The 18,316-nt window shown below is 46.1% G+C and overlaps 1 protein-coding gene across 6 annotated transcripts in view; it reads left to right on the top strand.

Moving 5' to 3' along the window:
* Positions 1-18,316, top strand: part of RNF43 (ring finger protein 43) — a 92,374-nt gene that overhangs the window by 23,412 nt on the left and 50,646 nt on the right. For all 6 annotated transcript variants that reach the window (XM_029612816.1, XM_029612812.1, XM_029612813.1 and 3 more), the window contains one exon: positions 13,684-13,806. In XM_029612816.1, coding sequence (XP_029468676.1) covers positions 13,684-13,806 — 123 coding nt within the window. The remainder of the gene's footprint in view (positions 1-13,683; positions 13,807-18,316) is intronic.

Genomic DNA, 18,316 nt, shown 5'->3' with positions numbered 1-18,316 from the left:
TTTTGGGTGAGGCGGTAATAGCAATAGACTTGGGTTAATTATTGGAGGTGTCTTTCATCTCTTTCCTCACTTAGCTTTGTAGTGTCAATGAATAATCACTTGTAAGATTTTCCACCGCAGAGACTGCTACACAGGGTGCCTTTCATGTAGCATCATGTTCCGCCGTGCGCGTCCTGGTGAGAGAGAGGGCTTCCTCCTAGGTTTGGGTCTAGTGGTAGTGGTGTCCAACTGCAGTTTTCAGTTGCCATGAAAAAGCTATGCTTTCCCAGAAACTTGCCCACCGGTCCTCCCCAGCATGTGACGCTGTGTCCAGGCCAATAAAATGTGGTTACATTTCTTGGAGAATGTTGATGTAAAAACTGTTTTCCATTTTTCAGTTTTTTCTGTGCTCATTAAAAAAAAAAAAAAAAAGCACTTTGAATTTTTAAACACAAATTACCTTCAAGGTTAAAATCTTTGTAGTGTTTGACATTTGGTGTTTTGGAGTTTTCAAGGAACTGTGCTTTACAACAAATTGCTGTTTGAGAATATGTAGAATGAAAATAGAGGTAGTAATCCCTGCGGTTCAGGGCTTTGTTTGGATATTCTCCTAGCACAGATGCTCCTTGTTTCCTGTTTCCCCCCCCCCCCCCCTTGGCAGGACGTCCACGTGGAGAGATCGGTCAGCATCACTGGACGTGATGGTGTCTGAGGTCCAGGGAGTTTCGGCCCTCTTGCCCATCGGTGCAGATGTTCGAGGAGGAGTGGGAGAGGTTTCAGAGGACATTAAGGCCTCTCTTTCCACTTCATCCTCTAGAAGGTTCAGCGTGGTTAGGACCTTTGGTCTCCCATCACTGAATGGCAGAAAACCATTTACAGATCTGAATGTTTCCATGCTCCAATGGGAATCATCAGGACATAAGATGTGCCATGCCGGGTAGGACCAAGGTCCATTGAGCCCAGCACCCTGTCTCCGATGGTGGCCAGTCCTTGTTGCAAGTATCTGGCAGATCCCATAAAGTAGATTTATTTCCTGTTACTCAGATACAATTTTTAGGAAGCAGTCACCTCACGTAGATGCCTAAACTTAGGCCTGCGATTCATTGAGGGGCCAAAGTTAAGTGTCTGAGGCTGAAAATCCGTGTTAGCAACCTCAATGTGTAGGGGCTTGGCCCTCGTTGGTTTTCAAAAGGCCAATTTAGGAACCTAACTCCCTTTTGAATATTAATCTGTGTGTGTGTTAAATTGAGTTGTCTCATGTATTATCAGGGACGGGGAGAGGGGTTTCCCCGATGATAATGAAACACACAGCTCAACTGACACCACATAACTTGGGGCCAGATTCATTAAGGCTTTTCCCTCATTTAGTGAATCAGGTACTTGGCTTGAGCAAAGATGGAGACTCAGGCAATGTTATGAGGACCAGATTTAGACTGGCGACTGTGTATTAGGGTCTGACGTTCTTTGTCAAATCTCTAGCTGAATAAAGTAGTGGAGTTTTGCCCCATTAGTCTACTTGGCTGTGCAGAAGTCAGGATCAGTAAACAAGTTTCAGGGGAGACTTGTTTTTATTAGGATAATATAGTACGTTCATGACTAGCCTTCCAGAGATGTGTTCCCATCAACAGGTCAATGAACAGTTCTAGAAACCCAGTCGCATACACATTATTAATCCAAGGAAAAGGAATCACCTACTGCTTATACGTGAACTCTTATTTCTATGAGGTCTGCAATTAAAATGTTGTGTGCTGTCGAGTATTAATGTTCATATCTGGGCTGGATTTCAGATTATGGATCCCCCCACCCCCCCGAAATAGGAGAAGTCCCAGTGTTTAGGTGTTTTTCAGAATTTGGTGACCTAGGCACGAGCCTAAATCCGGCACTGCTTGTATTTTACTTATCGGATAAAAGTACAGCACTGCACAGAATAATTTAGCCAAAATATTTTATTTGTAATATTAAATGGTTTTAATATGAAAATGCTTAATTTTAAATTTGTGTTTTATTTTGTTACTTAAGGCAAGATTCAGACGTAATCCTGATTGCATTTATTTAAATTTTGAAGATAATTAAAAAATCTTAAATGTCAATATTACATCAAATATATATATATTTTTTTTTTTGATTTGTATTTTTGGTTCTTTGGGTTCTTCCTGCTTTTTGGGTTTCCAGTTGAAACTGGATTGTGTTGGGTACAGCCCTATGAACCTTCATTTGCCAGCTACCTTAGGTTTTTCATCTGTTTAGATGTAACGCCCTATCACAACCTCCAGCATCCAGTGGTAGCTCAGGGGTAGATTCCTTGGCAAAGTTATTGAAATCCTGCTGCACGTTCGCATAAATTTGCAGCTTTTTGCATGTTAAATAATGTAAATTTTATTTCATATTATAAAAATAATTTTCCAGCCTTGCTTGTGTGTCTGTACAATATGTTCTGAATGGCAAAAAGGATTTTCCAGTATTGATGTGGGGGGAGGAGAGGGATAGGAGATATCTGTGATGCAGAAGGGAGAGGGAGATAGGATTTGGGGGTGAGGAGGAACTAGGATTGAGAAGTGGAGTGAGGGGGGGTAGAGGGGAGGGAAGGATCTGGGTATGGGGATGGGGCAGAAGGATCAGAGGAGGCAAGCCCCAGATTGGGGCGTTCTTCTCTCCCATTCGCAGTCCTTTCGCTCTCTCTTCCCACCTCAGTTCCTTGTGCCCAGGCACCGTCCTGCCTTCACTCCCTCCCCCTTCATGCTGATCAGGTCTCTCTCTCACATGCTCCCTAGCCACAATCCCCCCCTTTCGCCTGTTGCTGATTGGAGCCAGCAAGAAATGGAGGAGAGCAGCGCTGCCTCTGGCTGCATCCTTTTCCTTTGCTGTGGGGAACCGTAATTGTGGTTTGAAATGCAGGGGTGGCCAGAGTGTCACACTTTGAATGGAGGGGGTAACGTTAGTGAGATATGATTCAAAGTGCAAGTTTCAGAAGTTGTACTTTACTGAAGAAAATATAGTTAAAATCATGCCATTGTATCATATCAGGACATAAAATGTTAAAAAGTTTAAAAGATTAAATGGTAAGTAGTGACTTATCGTTTAGTCTTTTAAGTGTCTAATATCTGCCAGTGCAAGCAGGGAACCCACTCAGGTCGGCTGTGGCTTACTTCCGGGTTCAGTTTTCCCAGCATGCTACGTGGCTTCCCATGGGGAAAGCTGGGCCACTAATGGCCAACTTGTGGTAAGGGTGGGGAGTATGTGGCCAAGTTATTGAGGGAAGAGCTAGCAAGGACTGGTCCGAGTCAGCAGACAGTTAGCTGTTTTTAAATTTCAGTAGATTAAATGGTTAACTTTTCAGTATCCTATTCATGTTGATGGCTTGTTGATGTCCTGGTCTTCAGTGTGTCTGTTGGTGATATTAGATTTCCCCTTGGTGACAGTGACCAGGACTGCTACAAACATTGCTACCAACAATCTGTCTCCAGTGTGATACTGTGTAGCTGTGAACATTAGTATGGCTGTGTGACCTTACTAAGCACTAAAGGCCTTTCCAGAGCATTTGGAGGCCTTCAGCTCATGAGCTGTTCCAGCCTCATATACAAGATCTGGCGAACTTTCATGGGTTATGATCAGTGCTGATGTCCATAGTGAACCTGATCATTGTGAATACCAGCATGCTGATGTTTAACATGATGGACTTTTACTCCTTTTGTTTTCTTATGCTTAACATGCAGATGGCAAATTTTAAAACCAGATTTTTTGGAAACTCCCTAAATCTAGGTATTTTGAAAAACACCGAGGCTTGTAATTTGGGCTGTTTTAATTCTGTAGGAAATTTTGGTTTGAAATTCAAAATGGATTTTGAGGTAGACAGATGCATATAAGGAAAAAAGTCAGTTTAACAAAACATTGTTTTTAGGAGTGTTTTTTCCGTGTGTGTCCATATGCAGGTATTGGAGCTGTTTTCTGTGGATGTATTTGATATGCCATACTGGGTCAGACCAAGGATCCATCAAGCCCAGTAACCTGTTTTCCAACCGTGGCCAATCCAAGTCACAAGTACCTGGCAAGAACCCAAACATTAAAAAAGATCCCAAGCTACTGATACTGGTAACAAGCAGTGGCTGTTCCTTATTGATTAATAGCAGCTTATGGACTTCTCCTCTAGGAACATATCCAAACCTTTTTTAAACCCAGCTACACTAACTGCCTTAACCACATCCTCTGGCAATGAATTCCAGAGCTTAACTATGCGTTGAGTGAAAAAGAATGGATGGCTCTTAACTGAGATTCCAGCTTTCCTGCCAAACTTCATCCAAATCTGTCTACAGAGGGTGCCCGTGATAACTGTGTTACAGATATTAAGGGGGCCAGGCAGGATACTTTGATGTAGAGCAGCCAGCAGAGCTCATCGCGCCAGCTTCCTGAGAAGGGAACTGGGGTTGCTGGTGGAGCCCATCCTGCCAGCCAGCCAAAGCAAGAAGGGGACTGGGATAGCTGCCAGCCGCTGAAGAAAGGTCAAGAGTGAGCCACCTCAAATTTAGCAGAGTAAGACAGGCTGAGGACATGTATGTGTTAGTGACTGATTCTCAAGATTTTAATATATAGCTGCCAATGTATTGATTATCCTTCTGGCACTGCAGTCACATTCATAGTTTTCATTCATTTTGTTAGTTTATACGTGTAGATGTTTTTACACTCGCGAGATTTAATTTTGTGTTTGTAAGTAAAACTTAAGGGCATAAACTATGAAAATGAATGAAAAGAACAAAAAAACTCACAAAAAAAAGCTGAAGCAAGTGGTCAAACCGAATCAAAAATGTTACTATGTATTCCCCAAGGGTGGAAACAGCAAAAATTCTTTAGGAGCCAGGGAAAAATAATTCTTTATAGCCTATTTTTTCTTGGGGTTTTTTTTTTTTAACTTCTGATTTTTTTTGGGGGGGGGGGGGTTCTTTAGATATTTTTTTTCCTTCCCCTCTTGTTGTGCTGCCCAGCAACTATCTGTCCCTCCCTCCGCACAGCCCTGATCCAGACAGTGCTTTCTCCCTCCAGTTCCTGGTCCAGGCTCAGCTCCTTACTCCTCCGCCTGACTTTGTGTGTGGCCATGGTTGTCAGCTCTGTGGCTGCTTGAGCACCCCCAGTATTGAGTAAACTCCTCCTCTCTGCCCAGAGAAGGGGTAATTTGTATTGCATTTAGTACCCCCAATCAGTTTGAAAAGTAGGCTCCTATGTCAGTGGCTTCTCAGCCTTGGCCTGGCTTTGGCAGTTGCTGAATTTGAGATGCCCGGGCAACCTGACTACCCAGGTTTTTGCCAGCCCAAGTATTCACTCATCTGTCATGAACATTTATGGCTTTACTCATCGCTCACAGAATTTCATGTAGCCCCTCTGTTCCCATAAATATTGAGAATACTGCAAATCCTACACTTGACTTTCTCAGTAATCTTGGTTTGGCTGTTTTTCTGTTAGCAGAAGGTGGGCTGGGGATGTAATTCAGGAGAACTATGTATTATTTTTTCTTTTAATATTTTGATTATGACCTGCTTTGATGTTGCGAAGGGTGTGGATATCAAATTGTATTTATGAATTAGAGGTTATGTAGGAAAAGGGGGCCCTGGAAGGTAAGGAAAGGCTTTTTTTTTTTTATTGCTTCTGGGAACACGCTCTTCCTTTCACTACTACATACATACAACACACACGCGCACACGATATACCCACAGTACTTGAGATGGCTGAGGGGGGGATATGATAGAAGTCTTTAAGATTATGAGAGGTCTTGAACGAGTAGATGTGACTCGGTTATTTACACTTTCGAATAATAGAAGGACTAGGGGGCATTCCATGAAGTTAGCAAGTAGCACATTTAAGACTAATCGGAGAAAATTCTTTTTCACTCAGTGCACAATAAAGCTCTGGAATTTGTTTCCTGAGGATGTGGTTAGTGCAGTTAGTGTAGCTGGGTTCAAAAAAGGTTTGGATAAGTTCTTGGAGGAGAAGTCCATTAACGGCTATTAATCAAGTTGACTTAGGGAATAGCCACTGCTATTAATTGCATCAGTAGCATGGGATCTTCTTAATGTTTGGGTAATTGCCAGGTTCTTCTGGCCTGGTTTGGCCTCTGTTGGAAACAGGATGCTGGGCTTGATGGACCCTTGGTCTGACCCAGCATGGCAGTTTATTATGTTCTTATGTTCTTAATGTAATCTGCTTTGAAGCGTCTGAAAAGCAGGAATATGAATCAAATGAAAAATAAAAGTATGAGTTTATTGGGTTTACTTGAAATTTCACATTTTCATTGAGACTGAAATGCAATAGCAGCAGTAGAATTCTTTCAGGGATACCACTGTAGTCAAAGGCCTGAAAGATAAGACAGAAGTTAAGGAAAGGCTGAAGTTTTAACACTTTTAAAGTAATTCACATAAACCCCTCGAGCACTAACGTTAAAGAGAAGGAAGGGGAGAAAAGTGCCCGCACTGGATCTTTGCAGGAAAGGATCCCAGACTTTGGTAAAAAAAAAAAAAAATCGATTCGCCCGATCTGATGGCTTTTCCATATTCCGCTTAAGCCACTGCTGCTTACTCGGTGGGGATTTGGAGTTCCTCCCAGTTTTTAGCCCCGGAGCCCTCTACGAGACCCCCCAGTACGTGACAAATAAGTTTATCAGTGCTTGAGTTTAAAAGAGCGGGATCGGTAAACCAGAAAAATCCCTCCCCCAGGGCCTTTATCCCAGCTCTGCACACTCTCACCAGAATGGAAGCGGAAGAGATAATGTGCTGGGGTTTTATTCAGCAAGGCAGTTCTGGGGGAGCAGGAGAAACTCTGGAAAGGCGCAGTGCCTTTCTGTCAGGGAAGGAAGGCCTTCGTGAAGAGAGGAGCTCTGAGGCCTGGTCCCCGTGCACGCAGGGGGGCGGGAGAAGCGGTGACCTTCAGCATATCACAAGCTGTGTGTGTGAGTAAACCTTGATTGGAGCCATTTTCCAACTGCCTTTGGCTTTTTTCCATTTCTTGGCGTTTTGTGTGCCTGCTGCAAGGAAGGCTTATTTTACACTGCACTTGATGTGCCTGAGTCTTTTTTTTTCTCCAAGGAACGTCTGTCGTTTTAGGGAGAGGGACAGGTAGCAGGGGGGGGGGGAGGGTGGATGCCGTTGTAGCATTGCTGGGGCAGCAGGTTCAGGCGCAGAGAGCCCTGTGCTGCACAGCACTCTCGTAGTGAGTTCAGAGTTCAGTAAAGCAGATAATAAACGCGTCTGTTTTTGAACTAAACGTTCCCTTCCTTCCTTCCGCCTGGCGTGAAACATCCCAAAGCCTGGAATCTAGTGTGGGCACTTTGAAACCCACCAGGGAGAGAGAACCTGAGTTTAGGAAGCTAGATTTACAGAATCTGGGGGTGTTTCAAAGGGTAATAGTATAAGGAAGGAAATCATTAGTTCAGCGGATTCGTTTATTCTCCCTGTACTTGATCTGCACATTTGGGACTGGCATGTAGCTCTCTTGTAGTGTGGGGCTGAACCAGCCAAACTGATTGCATCAGCCATGAGGGAAGGACTAGACTGGCCAGCATAAAATACTCAGCAAAAACTCCCACTCCGGGATCAAACAGGGCAGCCGCCTTCCCTGTTTTGCCTGTGCTTAAATTCCCCCTTCAAAGTTAAAAACCTTCCTTATTTGATGAAAAGAGCTAAGTGCTAGTTCCTGCACTGCTCTCTGTTTGAAGATTATTGCACGTTTTGTTTTTATTTTACGTGTATAATTCCAGTTTATTTAAGAAGCAGAGTGACCGAGGGTTAGTGAAAGGCCCTGCTGCGGCAGCAGTCTGCGTAGAAATGATAGCAAGGCTGTCCATTCCCTTGCTTTATTCTTGCTTGCCTGTCTTATGCTTTCTTGAATTCTTTTCTTTTTTGGGATTGGTAGTTTCCTCTTGCTCAGTTTGGCTTCCAGCTCAGTCACTCAGAACTGGCCAGTACTGTGCCGTGTGCCTTAGTTTGCAACTACCTGGATTTTTTTTGCCCTGTTTTGTAATGCAGCTCAGCCATTGCAGTGACTGTGATCACGGATCCTTCCAGAACCTGGTATGCAGGCACTGAGTCTGGCCAGTAGGTAGCACAGTTGTGCAACAGCTGAGGTGCCCTCCCTCCCCCTTCCCACCATCCCAGGTGCTGATGCTTTCATGAAACCCAAATGCAGTATTTCCCCAACCATTTCCATTGGGAGACATTTACCAGCTTTTCTGTTAAAATACTTATTTGACTCCTGCCTCACTCCAGCTTGATACTACAATACCTCGTTCTATAGCTTCCGGTCCGCAGAAGATTTCTTCTGTCTTGATATTTATACCTTTATCAGGATTTGAATGTCTGTATCATCCATTTCCTCTCCTCTAGTATATATAAATATTTAGATCCTCAAGTCTCACCTCATGATCCAAACTTTGAGCAATTTGATTGCCCTCCTCTGAACCTTTTCTACTCTACTTCCATTCAGAGATGTGGTCTCCAGATAAGGTGAAACCAGTGATTTGTACTGGGGGATTACCACCATCTTTTTCTCTGCTGGTTACGCCTCTCTCCCTATCGTAACTTTCAGATCATTAGATACGATGCTTCGGCTGCTTGTCAGTCCTCCAACATGTACTGATGTCCTGAGTTTTTCTGGCCCACAAACATAGCACTTACTTGAGGGTAGTCTTTTGGCTTCATTACTGTCTTTCTCCATGCTGCAAGGCTACAGTGGACAATATTTTGTCCATGCAGTTTGGTTGGATCGCAGCATAGTGAATGTAACCCCGATCTACTGGCTACTAGAACCTTGGGGCACATTTGGGAATGATGGGGGCAAGTAGATGGCCCATGCTCCCTTGGGTTCTTTCCTGATGGGGGTGGGGCTCTTAGGCTGTGAAGGAGGTTTTCTCATTCCCACACAGTCTGGTGTTCAGAAACAAACCCTTTACTGGAGTAATTGATATGGGTTAATAAAATCAGCAGAGTGCATGCACAGTGAAGAACAGTACAATCCATACAGCGAAAACAAAAGACAGTGCACAGTCCAAAAATCTTCATACACTGAAGGGTTTTCTTCCTCCACTGTCCAGAAGTTCTGAGGTCCTCTGGAGAGAATGGGCTTGCCCCATTTTTGTGGTACCTGCTTCCTGGTGGGCAGATGTCTCTAGTTCAGCAACCAAACTGGAAACCCACTTCCGGCCAGCTTCTGCTGACTCCTTCCAAGCAGCAGCTCTGAAAGTCTTATCTGGCAGTCCTCACTCTGACTCCAACCACAAATCTACTTTGCAAACCGTAAGACAAATTGTCAGTGAAATACAAGGAGTGTGGGACTAACTCCCTTTTCACCAGAGAACCTCTTGGTGCTCTCAATCTCAAAATCCTCCTTGGACCTCAAGAAAATTTCCCTCCCTCCTGGAAGGCCTGAGAGCTCCAACTTTGAGCCTCTGTCACCTTCCCAGGATGAATGAAAGAGAATATGAACTAAAGTGGGCTCATGGATTTTGGTAAATGCACACTCCCTGCCAAGACACCTCCCACTGGGGAGATGGTGAAGTTCAGGGAACCCAAAGCACTCCTCTCTGACATCACACAGTCAGTGTCTGTGAAGACACTAAAGCAGATCCTCGAGAGTCACAAATAGATTTCCAGGATATCCACAAAGCATTGTTATGCACTGCCTCCATTGTATGCAAATCTATATCCTGCATATTTATTGTGGATATCCTGAAAACCAGGCCTGTTTGTGGCTCTCAAGGACCAGAGATGGCCACCCCTGCTCTAAAACATATAGTAAGGGACACTGGTGACACCCCTATATGAATGATGGCTCATCAGTCTGCCCAGTTGAGATTCTTCATAAGAATATAAGAAATTGCCATGCTGGGTCAGACCAAGGGTCCATCAAGCCCAGCATCCTGTTTCCAACAGAGGCCAAACCAGGCCACAAGAACCTGGCAAGTACCCAAACACTAAGAAGATCCCATGCTACTGATGCAATTAATAGCAGTGGCTATTCCCTAAGTCAACTTGATTAATAGCAGTTAATGGACTTCCACTTTGGGTAGATAAGCATATAACTTCCCATTCACAAACCAACACTATCTGTGTGCCTGCCTTCCTTCCTCTTCCCAATGTCTTAATTTCATTTCTCAACCTTTTCCCCACTATTGGCCTCCATACCCATCCAAAGACTTGTTATTGGACTAACCTCCTCCACCTTTGTTGGTAGGTCATTTCAGACTTTGTCGTCATAATCTTTGATTCTTGAAAGGTCAATTTTTTATCCAATACCCAGGTCCTCTTCCATGTCTTATTACCAAGTTTTGAAATAATCCAGACAGTCACCAAAATTAATGAGGCTGCTGTCCAAGACATCCAGCTTCTCCATGCTTATTGATGTTTGGATGTAAACTATGGTTACTCCATGCAGGTTACCCCAACCTTTTTGGGAGCCCAATGCATTGGTACTGCTGCTGTTAGGACTGCATATTCTTCCTTTCCCATGCTGATGATGACGTTGCATAAGAAGAACCATTAGCTGTCTCTGTCTGCCCCATTATAGCAGTGACTGAGTATTAAATAATTTTTGGGTCAGTTCAATAAATCTTGTGTTGACTGAACTGTGTGGGGTTCCCGTGAAGACTGGTGATATGATTTTGAGAATATAGCAATGCTCCTCATCTTCGGCATTGTTCACTTTATAATCCTTTGGGGGTGGGCTTACCTTCCACCAGTCGTTCTTCGCATAAGATTATAATATGGCCTTGCATTCTGAAAGAAGATAGCCACAATGCAATTGGCCAACAAGGCTGGTTTGTGACATCATACCGGATGTCCCCTGTTCTGGTGGTTATGCACTCAGGGAGTATTGTGTAATGGCTACCATTCTGGACAGAGCCTGGGAGTTTTATCCAGTGCAACCGTCTGCACAGCATTCCAGGCACAAGAGTGTTTGTTGTACGTTTATCTGAGCAGTCGTGTTTGGTGGTAGATAGCAATGAAGCAATACAAGCTGAAAAGTTTAATCAGTCTTTGAGTAAACTACCCAGTCCCATATATTATCGCATTCTACAAAAACACTGCATAAAAATCGGAATCTGCCCTCTCTAGAGAAAAGAACTTGGGGAAAAATGAGGCTTATTAGTCAGCAGTGCTGTGCAGAAGTGTGGGGTAAGAGAGGGTTTTGGTGAGCAAGTTGCCATCCCTGCGTTGGTGGTTCTGTCTGACTGAATTTAGTGTATTGGGTCAGGATGTGCATAGGATTGGATTTAGGGGTACATTGTGTTTAAGGAGTGTATTATGTTAGTGCAGGACTGGTCATCTCCGGTCTTCGAGTGCCACAAACAGGCCTGGTTTTCAGCATTATCCATAATGAATATGCATGAGAGAGAGCTGCATGTGCATGCAGATCTTCAAAGCCACATGTGCATGCAGATCTATCTCATGCATATTCAGTGTGGATAATGCTGAAAACCAGGCCTGTTTGTGGTTCTCCAGGCCCGGATTTGGCCACCCCTGTGTTTAGCGGGGTATATGGAGCTTCATTTGAGTTGTTTTCAAATGGCTGAATGCTTTCCTCACTGTTTTAAGATGAAACATTTTCAACCCTTCCAAACATATTCACTCATTATAATTATTAAATAGCTTGGTTTTCTTCTTATTTGTGACTTTTTTCTATTCCCCTTCTCTCTCTCTTCCTGCTGCTTTCCTTGCTATATAATCTTTTTTTCTCCTCTGCTCTATAACTTTTCTTGTACTGTTTGCTGCATCCCCTTGTTCTCTTCATCTCGTTCTCTATCACTTTCTCTCATCTTCTCCTCCTCTCTGCCACCATCACTGCCTGCTATTCACCACCTTCTCTGCGTTCCTCCCCCTTTCACCAGGCTTCTCTGTTACCTGCCCCAGGCTTGCTCCTCTCTGCCGGCCTTATCCTCAGTCCTCTCTCTCTTCCTCCACTTTCTTCTTCCTCCTGGCCTCCTGCTGTTAAAGACATTGCTGGCAAATGATGAGAGGGGTGAACAGGGTCAGAAAGAGGGGTAGGAGGGGAAGACAAATGGCCGAAAGAGAAGGGACTGGAAAGAGTGCCAGAGAACGGGAGGAAACGGGAGAGAGGTAGAGAAGTAGAAGCAGGTGGTGTTTGGTGTAGGGAGAGATCCATTGGAGAAGGAACAGGAAAATGAGGCACAAAGAGAGGAGTTAAAATAGAGACCAAGGGAGGAAAAGGACTGGGATGAAGGGATTGCTCGGTGAGAGAGAGAAATGGTTGAGGAGGGAGATAGGACAGATAGTGAGAGGGGAATGGGTGTGGAGAGAAGAGGGAATTGGAGATAGAATGAAGACGGCCAGGCTTGGGAGAAGACCAGTGGAGGACAGGTGAGGAGGGGCAGGGACATGGCCTAATGACCCCCAGCAATCTGCACCTGGGCTTGTCTGGAGTCCTCTGTCATGGCTGAGTAAAGGCCGAAAGTTGCACAATGCCCCTTTACGTCTGCTCGTCAGTCTACTGCAATTAGCACTACATGTTTTTCTTCTCTGTTTTTAAGCAGGTAGCTTTCAAAGTGGAAAGTGCAAATGCAGACTTTGTCAATTTTCAAAGGGAAATAATTCCATCAAATGTCCTTGTCGTCCTGCACCCGCTAATATCGGTGTAGGCGAGCGTGTATGAGCACAGACCCTGCCCAAACTCCACCTCCGCTCTCTTTGCGTGCGCTGATAGGGCGGGCCCATTCCGATAAGTGAAATACACAGTTTCATGCTTAGAAGTGGCGTGGAAGATCGCTGTCTGATTCTTCCGTGGAGTGACGGTTTCTCGAGCCAGATGTGACATTTTATGACTTCTAGGACAGTAAGCTCGCTATCGACTGGATAAAAAATGTATTGGGTGGGGAAGGAAAGGACAATTTTCAAACTTTGGGCATTGGCATAAAGCAAGGGTGGACAACTCCAGACCTGAGAGTCACAAAGAGGTCAGAGTTTTCAGGATATCCACCATGAATATGCATGAGAGAGATTTGCATCCAGTGGAGGCAGTGCATGCAGGTCTATCCTGCATATTCATGGTGGATATCCTGAAAACCTGACTTGTTTGTGGCTCTGGGAGGACCAGAGTTGGTCACCCCTGGCATAGCCTGCTTCTGTTTTATTGTTAACCCCTCCTGCACCGCAGGCTTTGCATCATTTTCAGAGGAAGCATGCACAGACACTTTCACTTTGGAACCAGCCCGGGTGCGTAAGTGCGCATGGTCTCTTGCGCCAGCTTTTTTGCAGGAAAAATCCCATGTGAAGGTTGCAAAAAAAAAATGTCCACCCACATGCATATTCCTCCTCTCCTGTGGAACAATATACAGCTATTAGCTGCAGTGAGGGAGGCCGATTTTACCTGGGCAAATTGCTCCGCCTCGGGTTTGAGTTCCCTGTTTTTTGGGACTCTGGCATGAGGCGGAGGTGATGCGCTGAGGAGGGGGACACGTCGGTGGCTGGCAGAAATGGGAAACCTGTTCAGAAGACCCAAAGAAGCCATGTTAGGCAAGAAGCAAGTTTGTATTTTTAGCAATACAGTTACTAGTGCTGTGATAACTTTTTTTTGCTCTTTAAATAAGGGAAAACATTCCTGAAATCCAGCAAAGTCCTTGCAGGTGTCCTGTGCATCTGATTGCTGAATTCATGCCCTTCCCTCACCCACGCCGCTCCCGTTTTAAGTTCTAGTCCTTCTTTCTCTCAACAGTTCCACCCGTTGTCCCTGTGTAACACCAGCGAGGATGAGCACACTGTCCCCGGATTTGTCACCATTGTCAAGCTGGAAAGCCCAGAAAGAGATCCTCATCCCTGCCTGTCGCTGGCTAACAAGGTGAGTAGGATCTCCTGAAGCAGGGGAGGAAGAGGCTGGCAGCAGAGCTTGAGGAGAGAGGGAAGGCTGGAAAGAGATAGGAGGGGATTTTGGACCGGAAATGGAAAGTTGGAAGGAGAAAGGGGACATATTTGAAGCAGAGAGAGGGTAGAAAATGGGGTACAGGGAAAAGCTTGGGGGAAAGGGGACTTTGGGGTGAGGAAGAGACAGAACTGGAGGGGGGGGGGAGGCCTGTCCACTGGTGCTGAAGGATCTGGGGTTGGATTTGCTTTGCTTGTGTTCTCCTAAGGGAGAACCATTGAGATCTGGGTCAGGGGACTCCCGCACAGAATTACACAAAGGCCTTATTGTTTGCTGCCGGGATTCAGTTCAGCCAGGGAGGGATCTGTCTTTCTGATTCATAGCATCAGAAAGCAGGAGGCGGGCAAAGGCAGGACACATGCAGTGATCACAGGTACAGTGTCCTGCCTCCGGTGCAGCTGTGGTGTGCTCACCTTCCACATCCTGCAGCGGTGCACTCTTATGGCACCCCCCACCCCGCCTCGGGTGTCCCGTCTAGACTATGGAGCAGTTTGCAGCACCTGCAGGCCCAGGTTCTCCAAGCGCTAGTCACTTGAAGGAATGATGCGGGAGCTGTAGGGGGCTGGCTCAGGGACGGTGGATGGTGCGGGATCTATGGAGAGTGGTGCAGAAGCGCAGGTTATGGGGAGCTGCAGGGAAGAGTGTGTGGGGGGGCAGGAGCTGGGCGGAAATGTTATAGGCAGGGCTGGGAATTTCTGAGTGCACAGATGTAAAAATCTGAACAATAGCACCCATTTTGTAAAGTGACTGACTAAGTCCTGTACTCCCCACTGGCACTTCTCAGGGCCCGTTGAGGGTGACATGAATTGTTTGTGGCGGGTGAAGTGTCTCTCGTAATCCACTGAAGGCCAGAGCTAGGGCTAATGTGAGACTCGTTCGTCTTCCTCTCCACTCCCCTTCCCCAGGCTGACCCGGTGAGTGAGCACTCCCAGGTTCCTTGGGCTGTCAGGGGCCTGCCCATTTTGCTTCTGCTGTAGTCCATGGAAGTAAGATGACTGGGGTGGAGGTGAAGAGGTAGATGAGAGTGAGGGAGAGAGGGTAAGTGCATGGTATAGAGAGAGGGGAGAAGAGGAACATGGGAGGAGTTCAGGTTTTCTCCCGGGCTCCGAAGATTTCCTGCTGGCACCTAAGAATTAGTAATATTTTCCAGCCTGGGTTCTAGGAGGACCATGTGTGGGAATATTTATTGGAAATGGGCCCTGGGAGGCCTCAGAGCTGCAGGTGAGCCTGTGCCCTGCTGGTGAATGTGTGCGGCAGGTGCTGCCGTTGGTGAGACACACCCCCCACCCCCCCCTTCACGGCTCTCAGGTTGTCAGCAGTCCTGCAAGTGGAGTGGTTAATGTCATTTGTGATGTGGTGGTGAACGTGTGTGACAGGAAGGCGCTTCTGTGTCCTGGGAAGGAGCCTACAGGGGGGGGGCTGTGGGGGGGGGGGGGCTTGGTGGGGACTGCAGGGGATAACTATGCAGGATGGGGTGTCTGCAGGGTGAGACTTCTGGGGGTGGGGTGAGGTGCCTTAGGGATGAATGCCCTTGAAGGTGGAGTTTTACTGCTAAGTATGTGTGAAAAGGCTGTGGGGGGAAGGGTGCGTAGGAGGGCAATTGAAACAGGGGGAGACTTGTCTAGCAGTTTCAGTGCAGGCTATCCGAGTGCAGTGCACCTCTGTCTCCTTTCCTCCTTCCCTTCCCTGCACCTCTCCTGGGTTCCTCCTTGCTGCCTCCCTCTCTCCGCTCCCTGCCCCTCCCTCCTTGCCTCATACTTCAGACACACTGAACTGTGGCTTTGTCTTTGATCTCCCAGCTGTAAATCTCTGGCTTGTGACCTCTGGCCATTCACCTGAAGGCAAAGACTGTAATTGTGGAAGTAGAGAGTGAAGCTTCCTAGGCAGTGATTCTTGTAGTTCCTGTACCTGCTGCCACACGCTCTGCTCCCCCCTCGCTCCCCCACCTTGCTCAGATCAAAGGCAGAAGTCATGAGTAATGGATAATCTCCAGAGTAGGCTCTCCCCTCCCTCCACTGAAAGCAGTCATTAACTCCTCACACACACAGCTCTGCCTGTCCTGCGCAGGGACCAGCAAGAAGTGTCTGCCACTCTGCAGCCACCAGCTTTATAATTCTCCCTCCACTGTCCCACACAGCCGCCCCCCCCCCAATCTGCTGTAATAACCATCACCTCCACCCCCTGTAAAAATGCTCAATACACTGACTCCACTGTAGTAAGTATGGCTCTGCTGCATCTGCTGTCAGCACATCCCCTCCAGCTGCTAGAACTGTTCCCCCACTCCCTTCACTGTCACACAGTCCCCACCTACTGTAATAATGTTCCCTCTGATCCCTCCACTGTCCCACGCACGTAGTCCGTCCCCCCCCCCCCCCCCCACCACACCACATGCTGTAATAATTGTCTATGCGCATCCACTATCACACACTGTACCCCCAGATGGTGTAATACCTGTCAGTACACTCCCTCCACCGTTTCAGCCACCCTCCACCACCTGCTGTAATAACTGTCAGTACACCTCCTCCACTGTCACAGACAGCCCACGCCACTGTAATAGCTATCAGTGCAATCCCTCCACAGTCGTACAGCCCCCCACCGACTGTAAAACTGTCAGTGCATCCTTTCCATGGTCTCACACAGCCCTCCACTGCCTGCTGTAATACCTGTCAGTACACCCCCTCCACTGTCACACCTACCCATCACCACCCACTGTAATAACTGTCAGTACACTCCCTCCACTATCACACACAGACCCCCACCATCTGCTGTAATAACTGTCAGTATACCCCCTCCACTATCACACACAGACCCCCACCACCCGCTGTAATAACTGAAAATACAACCCCTTCATTATTGTAGACAGCCTCCACTCTAATAGCTATCAGTATACTCCTTCACTGTCACACACAGCCCCCACCACCCGTCGATACACCCACTCCCCGTCTGACACAGCCCTCACCACTTGCTGTAATAACTGTCAGTACAGCCCCTCCACTGTCACACTCAGTCCCCCACTACTCGCTGTACTGTCAGTACACTCCCTCCACTGTCACACTCAGTCCCCCACTACTCGCTGTACTGTCAGTACACTCCCTCCACTGTCACACTCAGTCCCCCACTACTCGCTGTACTGTCAGTACACTCCCTCCACTGTCACACATAGCCCTCTACCACCTGCTGTAATAACTTAGTACATCCCGTCCACTGTCGCAGACAGCTCTCCACCACCTGCTGTAAGAACTGTCAGTACACCCCCTCCATGGTCACACACAATCTGGAACGCTCTTCTGGGTAAGTTTAGGTTATGTCTGGACTATCTGCAATCTTGTGAAGACTTGGCTATTCCTCGCTGCTTTCCCTTGAATTTTGCCGTATTTAGGTGGTTTGTTGCTTATACAGTCGTTTTTATGTTCTGTGCACTTTTGATGCTGCTATTGCTTTTGTGTTCTATCCTTTATTTTTGTTAATAGCTTGCTGATTTTGCATCATGTTGTGATATTTGTTGTTATCCCAAAGCAAATCAAAAAAAGGGGGTAGAAGAGTACATACCAATAATGCAGGCCAACAAACTGAGGCGTGAGGGAACAAAATTCAACTGTCCCAAGTAAGAATCCACAGATGGAGATTTAATAATGGCCAAAAAGGTCCCAATCTCAGATACAGATACATGGCTCAGGTTACGCGCAAGCTGCGTTGGGAGGGAGTAACATCTAAAGCACAAGAAACAGTATAAATAGAAGACAGGTGAACCCGGGCAGACAGTGATAAGTTCTCTATACAGCTTACCGATGAATCACAAATAGCACAGTCAAACGGACATTTGACATCTATATGAACCGACAGGATGTATACTGGAAACAGATCAATGGCTTCTTGTTGTTTTGTTTTGTTTTGTTTTTTTAACGGAAGGCAAACGATGCCAAAAAGGAGACATGAGTCAAAATAACCAATCCCACAAAGGAAGAGACAAAGTAAATGGCTCAACTATGTTGAAATTAGGGGAAAACAAGGATGAAATAAACAGCAAAACTGGAAAATCTTCATAAAAAGAGCAGCAGCGACGATCCATCACATGCAAATACCGAAAACCAGGGTTCCCAAGCTTTTTGGGAGCGTGGACCCCTTTTCAACCTCCAAAATTTTAGCGGATCCTCACATGCTTCCTTTTCATTTTTATATGCAACTATATGCCACATGTAGAAAAGTTATTAATGTAATATCAATACATAATTATATGCACACCAGGCTCATTAACAATATAGAAAACACTAAACAATACTTTCTGCTATAAATGGAATGGCAAAGCGCAACAGTAAATGTGCAAGAATGTACTCCTATTCAATAATTTGCATAGTGAAACCTACAGGCAGCCATCCAGCTGGATCTGGAGCAACGGAGGAAGAGGGAGACTGACCAGGATGGACTGGTG

Source organism: Rhinatrema bivittatum, chromosome 8, assembly GCF_901001135.1.
Source record: "Rhinatrema bivittatum chromosome 8, aRhiBiv1.1, whole genome shotgun sequence".
Taxonomy (NCBI): Eukaryota; Metazoa; Chordata; class Amphibia; order Gymnophiona; family Rhinatrematidae; genus Rhinatrema; species Rhinatrema bivittatum.
This window is presented reverse-complemented; position numbering and strand designations above follow the sequence as displayed.